The sequence below is a fragment of the Mustela nigripes genome, chromosome 16, assembly GCF_022355385.1.
Source record: "Mustela nigripes isolate SB6536 chromosome 16, MUSNIG.SB6536, whole genome shotgun sequence".
Lineage (NCBI taxonomy): Eukaryota > Metazoa > Chordata > Mammalia > Carnivora > Mustelidae > Mustela > Mustela nigripes.
Window position 1 is genome coordinate 20,507,482 of NC_081572.1, and position 10,880 is coordinate 20,518,361.

The following is a 10,880-nucleotide window of genomic DNA, read 5'->3' on the forward strand; positions in this document are numbered from 1 at the left end:
TGTCTCTCAAATTCTCATGTTAAAATCCTAGCCCTGGCTCTGATGGTATCAGGAAATGAGCCTTTGGGAGCTGATTAGTTCTGAGGTGGAGCCTTCATTAATGGGGGTTAGAGGCATTATAAACAGAGATCCCAGAGAGCTCCCTCACCTCTTTTGCCATGAGAAGACACAGTGAGAATACTGCTACCTACAAACCAGGACATGGGCCCTAACCAAACACTGAATGTGCAAGAGCTTTGATATTGGACTTCCCAGCCTCTGGACTGTGGCAAATAGATTTCTATTGTTTATAACCACCCAGTCTATAGTGTTTTGCTACAGCAGCTGGAAGGGACTGAGGCACTGGGCAACCAGACAGAGAGGATGCGGGATGAAGCCTTTCAGATAGGCTGGTCAAGGCACTGAATGTTTGATGAAGAAAAGTAGAGTTTGTTTATTTCTATTTAATTTTACTACTGATGCTTTTGGATTTGTTTTAAAAATCTTATTTTGTGCTTTCTAGTAATCATGATTTTTTTTTCTTTGCTTATTGCTTTCTCCTTTCCTGACAACTATTGGAAAGATCTTCTTTTCTTTGTTGATTTTATTCTTAACTTTTAAATGTGCAGATTTAACACTATCTAATTTCAACTCATCTCTCTTCCTGCATATAAAACAAGGTGTAAAGACGTTTTGATTTATCTGGTTTGTATTTTAAGTTCTACCTTGTTTTTACACTCCAAAATTTGGTAATTGTTACTGTTGTTTTTAGGCTTTCCTGCATGTTTACCGGTTTGTTTGCTTACAGGGTTTCTCATACTTTCTTGCTCCTCTCTGGTTTTAATTTCGTATTTTCTGACATACATTTTTTCGCAGTTCTTATGGAACCTGTAAGTGATAACTTCTTTCAGTTACTGTGTGAAAACATATCTCCTTAGTGGTTCCTCCTGGACGATGATTCAGTTTGGTGTGGAATTCCAATAGTTATTTTTCTTCAGCATTTTGAAGCTATTATACCATTGTCTTTTGCGTTTTGTTGTCAACACTGAAAAGCATATTGCCAATCTAAGTGTGGTTCCATTTTGGTAACTCTGGTTTTTTTTTTTTCTCTCTTTGTTTCTAAGATTGACTCTTTGTCTTTAAGTGTTATGTGGCTTCACTATATTATGTGTAGGGGTGGTTTTGTTTTCCTAATTAGAGTTGATGTTCTTCTTGAATTGATTCATGCCTTTTAATACCAGTGGAAAATTCTCAGCCATTGTATTTTTTGAATATTAATTCTGCCCTATTCTATTTTCCACTTCTGAATTCCTTTAAAAAATAACTTTATTGAAGTATAATTTATTTAACATAGATATGATTCATATACCACAAAATTCTCCCATATGAAGTTTACAATTCAATGGCTTTTAATGTATCCATAAAGTTGCATAACCATTACCTCAATTTTAGAACATTTCATCACCTCAAATAGACATCTTGTACTGATTATCCAGTAGTTGCCCCTGGAACCCCTACCTCAGACCTAGGAATCATGATGTCTGTAGGTTTGCCTATCTTGGGCTTTGCATATGAATGCAAACATAAAATCTGTGGTATTTTTTGACTGGCTTCTTTTATATAGCATAATGTTTTACATTTAAAGCCCAGTAAGAAACAGTTTAGCCTTTAAAAAAAAATCTTGCTGTGACAATGAGCATGCTTTTTTCTTTTTCTAGTACACCTTTTCGCTAACTTTTAAGAGATAAGGGTTTTCCAGTAGTCTGAATTCCAGCTCTGTCATAAGGACTGAAGACCTTGTCCCCTGACCCTCATTTCTAATTTACTGTTTTCCAACCTAGACTCTTCACTAACTCTCTCTGTACCTGAAGCAAGTTGCTTCCTCTTTTGGGTCAACATTTTCCCATTTGCAACATATTTGGGTGAGATGACCCTTTGAGCCCTTGGTGGCTCCAACGTTCTAAGACTCTAGCTGCATCTGACTCAGACACTATTTCCAGAAAAGAAATTTTTATCATCCTTTGTTTCTGTGGGAAGTCCATTCTTAGGACACGGCTCAGTGTGAGGTGATCCTAATACATGACCTTGGACTAGAGGTTGGCAGTCAATTGGCAGAACACTTTTCCAAGTGTTTCTCCTCTTGGCATCATCTTTGCCTGAAGCTCATACCCACAACTCACTTTATGAACTACAGGTTGTTTGATCACATAGGAAGCTTGGTGTCCCTTCGTCACTTCCTAATAGCTCTGCTTCAAAACTGGCAAAGACAGCAGTTATCACAAGGGTGTGAATGACAATCATGACAAAGTCTTTACTTCCAGAATAATAAGCTCAAGCATAATTTAGTGATTATATCGGAACAGGAGCCTTACTTGGGTCCTTTTATGACTCTATTTTTTTAGAAGACTCATAAGAATTTCCTTTTGGATTATTTTATTTTATTTTTTAAATTATTTTTTAAAATTAATTTATTTATTTTCAGCATAACAGTATTCATTATTTTTCACCACACCTAGTGCTCCATGCAATCTGTGCCCTCTATAATACCTACCACCTGGTACCCCAACCTCCCACCCCCCCTCCACTTCAAACCCCTCAGATTGTTTTTTAATGTAAATTTTATTTCTTTTGCTGTGTACAAGGAATATCAGTTTTCAAAAAATTTGGAGAGAACAGAAAGCTACAGAGAAGGGGAGAAAACATTCAGAACTCTGCCATTTAAAAGCATCCTATGTAAAAGCACCTGGGTGACTCAGTCAGTTGAGAGTCCAACTCTTGGTTTTAGCTCAGGGTCATGAGATCAAGCCCTGCATAGGGCTCCACACTCAGTGTGGATTCTGTCTGGGATTCTTTCCCCCTCCCACTCCCTCACCATCTGTTCCTCCCCCTACTTTTGCTCTCGCTCCAAAATAAATAAATAAATAAATGAATGAATAAAATTTTTTAAAAAAAAGGAGCATCCAGTGTCGTCATTACAGTATGATTCTTTTTCTCTCTCAATTGTTCTCATTGTTAAAATCATATAATTTTAAATTTTCTTATGACTATGTGTGCTATATTTTGGGCAAATATATCGTTCTTGAGTAATTACACTATTGTGTATGTTCTAAGTCACTTCTACTGATGGGATATAATTGTATTTAAGTTGTTCCAAACTATTGGAACATAATTATATCATAAGTTTAGAAATAGTGATTGAAAAATAAGTGATTGAAATCAGGATAGCAATGAGGAACCTTGGTATCATTGAATTCTAACATTTCCATATTCACCCTTTATTCTTCTTTTAACATGACATATCTATGGGTAACAAGTGGGTTTTTATGAGTAACAAGTGAGTGTTTTTTCCTTTTTCTTATTGTCTCCAATTTTGCCCCTAGGTAGTTGACAGTTCATATTGGTTGTGAAATTGTTCAATATTTCTGTGCTATGGTGATGGGAACTGGAAATACAGTGGGGATTAGCAGATTTGGCTTCTAATTATATGATCCTAAGTAAGCCATTTCTCCATTCTGAGCCTCAGTTTCTTTATCTGTAGAATGAAAGATTGGATATCACTCTTGTTCCAAGATTTTCCCTTTCTCTGACAATTTTGGCATTTGGGATCTACATTAGGAAGTGGAAAGAGGAAAGGAAGAGCTGAATGCATGGCAGTCTGGTTTTGGATCTACAGCTACAGCTGACTCTTGGACTCTTGCTGCGAACATGCTTCTGTGAGTTCTTCTCTGTTCTCTGCTAGAACAACAAAAAGGAACACCCCCCTCCCCAGACAATGCATTTAGGCACACAACTGAATTCTTCCCCCATAGTTTCTCTTTAGGATATTAAATAAATCTTACACCTTGCACCAAAACAGAAGTTGAGTTATATGCATGGACATTTCTAATTGCTTATGCCTCTTGGATAGATGTTCCTAAATCACGAACGATTATGAATCATCAAATCAAAACAAGCTTGACATCTTTAAACTACTTAAAGCACTCTAATTATTGTAGAAATTCTGTATTGGTAAGACCAAAGCTCACAAGCTTTATAATCAGGTGTACAAACTGATTATAGCAGGACTTCTTTAAACAATGGAATCTCAATTCTGGGTGTTTAAAGTGTCAATGGCTTAATGTTCAGTGGAAGTTACTTGAAGAGTACAGGTACTGTATAGAGTAAGCAGATCTATGTGACCCTGGAAAGGTCCTGGCAATCTGTCGGTCATGTATCCAAGAACCTCTCCATGGTTCTGATCTTACAGGGTCCCTTTGCCACTCTTGACACTTTTGATCTTTACCTCCCCTTTGGAGCTCTCCTCCCTTGCCTTCTCTGATGCTATAAGCTGGCTCTCTTCATTTTCTCTCACCATTTCTCTATTTCTCTTACTCTTTTTCCTTCTCCTACTCTCTGGTTGGGGGAATTCCCCAAAGTTTGGTCCTTAGACTTTTTTTTTCTCTTCTCCATGTATATTCTCCCTTGGCTCATTTCTCCAATTCTCACATCTGCAGTAGGATCACTCCTTTCCTTAGTACCACTGCCAAGACTTCTAGACGTGCTACTCCAAGGACCTGATGAACATTTACCTGTATAGATTCCACCATTCTTTCACAAGTATCTGATCAAGAATGAAACTAGATCACTCTTCTCCTTAGAACCTTCATTGACCTTCAAAGTCCAAGCTCCTCAAGGAGGTTTACAAAGTCCTTCACGTAAAAGTCCTTCCATGCTTTCAAGGAAATGCAAGTAGAAAGAAAGAGAGAGAGAGAACTCATGACGATACCATGCTCAAGGTGAGATGAGAACTCACAGAGGAAGAAGAAATGATCTGTCAGAAGTTAGGGAAGGAGCTAGGTCATTTATATCTAAGCAGCATGAGATGACAGAAAGGGTTTGTTTCTCCTCCACCCTTGTCTGTCACTCTCTGGCTTACACAGTGCTTACCGAACTTCTCTGGGTTCCTCTATCACTGGACTGTCCAATCTTACTGTGGTGAATCTTTTAGAGGGGGTCCACAGTACTGGTGCTCTGAGTCCTTGGAGTGTTTGGCCAAGGCAGCCCTATCACTTTGCCCCCATAAGCCATAAAGTATTGTCATTTCTTACATAAGTTTTTGTGTGAAAAATAGGAAGCATGCCTGAATGTAATGTGTACTTCCTCGAGATCTCCATTCAGTCTGGTTAAGTCCCCTGGTACATGTTCCTATAGCAGCTGGGGCTAGCTCCATCACAGATGTATTCTATACCTGGTTGGTGTGCATTCTTCATTAAGTTGTAGGTTTGTTTCTCTTGCTCACCTCTACATCTCCCGCACATGGTTCTTTTCCAGACACATGGGAAGGGCTCAATAAAATGTATGTTAAAGGAAGTGGGCTAGTTCATCCTTGGTGAACAAAATAGTCTGTGCTTCTGTGAATGGTAAAGTTTTTCTCTTAAATATTTTGATTGCCAAATTCTGGTTTCATTCCTGATTATCTCCCACATCTCACCTTTCTAAATGATTGCTGTTGTTGTTTCTTTTTAAATTGCTCCTTGGGGGCGCCTGGGTGGCTCAGTGGGTTGGGCCACTACCTTCGGCTCGGGTCATGATCGCGGGGTCCTGGGATCGAGTCCCGCATCGGGCTCTCTGCTCAGCAGGGAGCCTGCTTCCCTCTCTCTCTCTGCCTGCCTCTCTGTCTACTTGTGATCTCTCTCTGTCAAATAAATAAATAAAATCTTAAAAAAAAATAAATTGCTTCTTGGGACATGATGTGATGAGCGCTGGGTGTTATATGCAACTAATGAATCCTTGAACACTACCTCAAAAACGAATGATGTGCTATATGTTGGTTAATTGAGCACACTAAAAAAATTAAAAAATAATGTTAGGTAGGGAAACAAAAACAAATTGCTTCTTTGAAAATGATTCTTACACCATTTCTTCTCTTATTCATCCTCTGCAAACAACTAAACTTTGTCCTTCCTCACTGTTGGCCTGGACTACTGTGATCACCTTCTTGCTGGTCCCTGTGCCTTCAGCCTTACTTTTTTTTTTTTTTTTTTTTTTTACTAAAACAGATCAATGTTTACTAAACATTTCCTAAAACTTCTCCTCTAGGAAAGTCCAAGTTCCTTAGTTTTGCCGTAGAGAACTTCTACCATATGGCATTGACTCACCATACAGCTTTCTTTTCTACCACCTCCCTTCATGCCTCTCTCCTCCCAGCCACTAGTCTCACTGACCAGACTTGGACTCTCCTGCCCACTGTGTGTGCACACCATGCTTCCACGTGCAGGGCCCATGTTCCCCCTTTGTGTCTCAGAAGCCTTGTGCCCCAGCACATATCTAGACCCTGTAAAATTCCCATCCTGGCAGGGCCCTCTTGCCCCATTACCTTGAACCTTACACTTGTCACTTACTATCTCCTGCTTTAGATTATTATCCTATGTTCATTCCTTCACCCACTCAACATACACCATTGATGGTCTACTCAGTACCATGCACCTAGAGCTGAAGATTCAGAGAACTATACCCTTTTCCTGCCTTTAGGGAACTCAGACACAGAGATAGATGAACACAGAAGCTGGGAACTGTTCAAGGTGAGATAAAAGCTCACAGAGGAGGAAGAAATGATCTGTTGAAGAAGTTAGGGTAGGAGATGGTTTATTTATATTGAAGCGGTGTGGGGTGATGGAAAGAACAGAGATATGTGTTGGAATCCTGGCTTCACAATATATTTCTCCGCACCTACCATTTTACAGATGAGCAAATGCCTCCACTTGCCCATCTGTAAAATGGGAATAATACCATGTACTTTGAAGGGTCATAGTGAGGTGTGAATAAGATCATGTTTGTGGAAAGTATCAAGTACCAAGAGGAGCCTGTGAATGCACAATAAGGATGAGCTCCTTCTGAACACAGTTCTGGTCCTACCTTCTATACAGTGCCCTGTACATACTTTTATCCTGGTGCATATCAGTAATTTGGTTGATTTATAATATCATGGATGTGATGTCTGCTACATCAAGAAACAGGGCACAGGGAACCAAGCTGTTTTAACTATTCTGGAAGGGATCTACTCCTCTTTCTGAGAACCATAAATTTGGTATTTAGCATTTGGCAATTTGAACTAGTGAAAGATACACAGACAGGAGCTGTGTTTTCTCTTCTTAGCAAGAAGAGCTAGGGGATTGCTAAGGAGTCAGGGCCAGCAGGCCAGGAGGCAAAGCAGCAACAGTGTCCATGGATCTGCCACACCTACTAATGAAGGCCAGGGGGTTCATGAGTCCAGCTCTTTGAAGTCACTCCATGAAGCTCTTACTTCATTGATGCACAGCATGGAAGAGGAGTCCTGACTTAGCGAGAAGCCCAAGTAAAGTCTTTTATGAGGTGAGGGACTCATCTGAGGAAACATAACAAACCAAGGGGGAAGGGCTTTTGACAATCCCCAAATGAGTAATAAAAAAGGGGCTGCCTTCCATGTCCACACCCTCTGCGGAAGGGGTATAAATGCTCCCCAGGGGAAGGAGATCCACAGCTCTGTGGCTTGGAGAACTTGGACTCTGTGTTCAGCCAGGTGCCTTGCTCCCTCCAGCACCATGCCTTACAACTGCTGCCTGCCCAACGTGAGCTGCCGCTCCACCTGCTCCTCCCGGCCCTGCGTGCCCCCCAGCTGCCACACCTGCACCCTGCCCGGAGCCTGCAACATCCCTGCCAATGTGGGAAACTGCGGCTGGTTCTGTGAGGGCTCCTTCAATGGCAGCGAGAAGGAGACCATGCAGTTCCTGAATGACCGTCTGGCCAGCTACCTGGAGAAGGTGCGCCAGCTGGAGCGGGAGAATGCAGAGCTGGAGAGCCGCATCCGGGAGTGGTGCCAGCAGCAGGTGCCCTTCGTGTGTCCCAGCTACCAGTCCTACTTCCGGACCATCGAGGAGCTCCAGCAGAAGGTGAGGGGATGGCTGCCACACTGTCTCCTGCAGGAAGTTATAGGGACGAAATCTATAATTTGATTAAGAAACAGTATGAATTCTCAGCTAAAGTCTGGCTTTTCCATTTTTTTCTTGAGTACCCATTTTGTGTGAGGCCCAGGACTGTTAGGCCTGAATATTTGCATAGTGCTAGTCTATGTGCAGGAGCAGCACTTTGCATAAATAAGCTGTAATTAAAAGCCGCTTCCAAATGCTTCCATGCATTGCCAAGATCCAGATTTATTACCCTGAGGTAAGAGAAAAGGCCTGAGCCCAAGAAGGAAGTTGAGGAAGCAGAACATTTTGTACGAATTGGACTATTTTCTCTCTACTTCATCCGGACTTTTGCCTACCATGACTTCTTATTGCTGTCTTCTTCTGGGTACCTAATTATCCTGATTGTATTCCTGACCTGAATGCCTCTGGATTTCTCCTCCTGGTGTTCAGTGTCTAGCGAGGGCATAAAATCAGAATGAGTGGAAACCACCTTGCAGGTAGTAGTGCTAAGCCACCCAGGATGGCTGGACGGGCATGGCTGCTTCCCTGATGCAGCCCCTCTAATGGCCAATTACATATTTATCTTCCCCACTGGACTGGAAATTTCTTGAGGGAAGGACCTAGAGTTTACTCATTTTTATATCTTCAGCTCCTAGAACCATACCACATTTATGGTAGTTTTGTTTTGTTTTTAGCAAGAGAAAATGAGCACATATGAGCCAGGGTAGAGGGAAGCAGAGGGAATGGGAGGGAGAGAATCTTAAGCAGGCTCCATGCTCAGTATGGACCTATGGTAGGTTTTTAAAAATAATTGTTAGTTATTATTATCAGCCCCTTTTGCTCACACATTTCAGATTTGATTTTTCAAATATTTATTGAGCACCTATGGAACATAGACAGCATGTAATAGTCTTACATAAGATCCACTGTGATTTCTCATTCCATTCTCAATCCATGTAAATGAATTGGTAGGAATTGCTGTTGGTTAAAAATAACCAAGCTCATTCTAGATTATTTGGGGGTCTTCTAGATCTTGTGCAGCAAGGCAGAGAACGCCAGGCTGGTGGTGCAGATCGACAATGCCAAGCTGGCCTCAGATGACTTCAGGACCAAGTGAGTGGGCAAGTAGGGTATCCTCTCTCTTCTCTCTTTCCCTTTAACCTCTCCTCAACATTGACAAACACAGACAAAGCTTTTCTCTAGATGGTTTCCCCAGGATCCATAGAACCACTGCTCTGCAGAGCACAGAGATCTCTTCTCTAGATTCAGACCCTCCCTCTCTTGCTTCTCTGTAAGGTGACATCCTCCAATCTAGTGTAGAAGTCATAGCTGCCCTCCTCCCCACCACACCCTGATGCTCTACTAGGCACAGAATGCAATCAGGTGAATGTGAGAAGTGTATTAATTTTGGAAATCTCACAGTTTAAGAACTTTTGTTCCCTAAATCCACTGGCTCCATATATATATATATATATATATATATATATATATATATATAATGATTACCAGTGCATTTTCCTCTAGGAGCTATGGCTCAATGTTAAACACCTAAATGAAACAGAAGGCTGTAGAAATCACAAACCCTAATTTCCAGGTGTGTGACAAACCAATCCACACCAGAGTCAGGGCCAGGTCCATTCCCATCTGGTGGGTCCCTGACGCCCCTGTACCATAGGTACGAGACGGAGGTGGGCTTGCGGCAGCTGGTAGAGTCAGACATCAATGGCCTACGCCGGATCCTGGACGAGCTGACCCTGTGCAAGTCCGACCTGGAGGCCCAGGTGGAATCCCTGAAGGAGGAACTGCTGTGCCTCAAGCAGAACCATGAGCAGGTGAGGTTCTCCAAAGAGCAACCGGCTCCAACTTGCTGAGGCCTGTTTCCAACTGCCAGGGGATATGGGAGAGACTCAACTAGCCCGAGGGGTCTGTCCTCCAAACAAAAAGGGATTTGTAGAGAATGAGCAATTGAAAGCTTGTGTTATGAGATTAGGAGGTTTCATCCAGAGATAGGAATGAGAGTCAAGGAAGTTGGCAAGCCCAGGAATGAGGAAACACCGCAGCCAGGTGGCACCCACAGCCTCTTCCACTCTCGGCCAGAGAACACCCCGAGAACACCCCGCTGCAGAGATCTTGTATCCCAATTCCCCATTTAGCATATGAGAGGCCAAGACGGCTCTCCAGCAGAGAGGGCTCCACAGGAAACAAAACCAACTCTCCCCCTTCTCCTCCAGAGTTTTCTCTGCTGTTCAGTGTGATTCGGAGGAAATGTTGAGCAAAATGCTCACTGTCACTGCTTGGTCAGTTGATAAAGAAGATGGACATTTTGTGCAAACCTGAAATACCAGAACAATGTAAATGGTGATAGTTAATATTAATCAAGAGCTTATTGTATGCCAAACATTGTGCTAAGTGCTTTAGAACTCCAGAAGTAGTACTCAGCTTACTGATTAAAAACCTGAGGTTTCTAGAAGCTTCTAGAAGCCATAGACCAAGTGGTAGGGATGGCCCTCTATTCAAGTCTGATATCTTCCTAAGCCCAAGTACCAAGCTATGCTGGCTGTGTGAGGAGAATAGCCCGGAAATGAACAGATATTTAATTTCTTCAGAAAAAGCTAGGTTGATAGAATTGACAAATAACTTTTTAGATCTATTCCATCCCAGATGGCAGATTTTGAAGTAAGCACTCTTTATTTCCTCTTTAGCCAGACTCTAACCTTTTTATTAGTCATGGCGAAGAATCAGACCTAAGAGGCTCTGGGGTCTATGAGCAAAAACAATGAACTGGGTGCTTGGGGCCCACGGTTTACATTATGGACTATCACATCTCAGTGTAGAGGCCAAATCACGGATCTAGACGATGGGTAGCACCCCGAATGGGGGGCAGAAAGAGGTCATGGGCGTGAAAGCACTTTGCAAAGCGGAATACACAGTTTAGTCGCAGATCGTAGAACCCAGTTATGAGAGGATCCGATGGAA

General features: G+C 41.9%; 1 protein-coding gene across 1 annotated transcript in view; it reads left to right on the plus strand.

Moving 5' to 3' along the window:
• The first annotated feature begins 7,538 nt into the window (after window positions 1-7,538).
• The window catches only part of LOC132004123 (keratin, type I cuticular Ha1-like), a 4,349-nt gene continuing 1,007 nt past the window's right edge, over window positions 7,539-10,880 (plus strand). Inside the window, exons 1-4 of the mRNA XM_059380227.1 lie at window positions 7,539-7,886; window positions 8,935-9,017; window positions 9,580-9,736; window positions 10,155-10,201. Coding sequence (XP_059236210.1) covers window positions 7,539-7,886; window positions 8,935-9,017; window positions 9,580-9,736; window positions 10,155-10,201 — 635 coding nt within the window. The remainder of the gene's footprint in view (window positions 7,887-8,934; window positions 9,018-9,579; window positions 9,737-10,154; window positions 10,202-10,880) is intronic.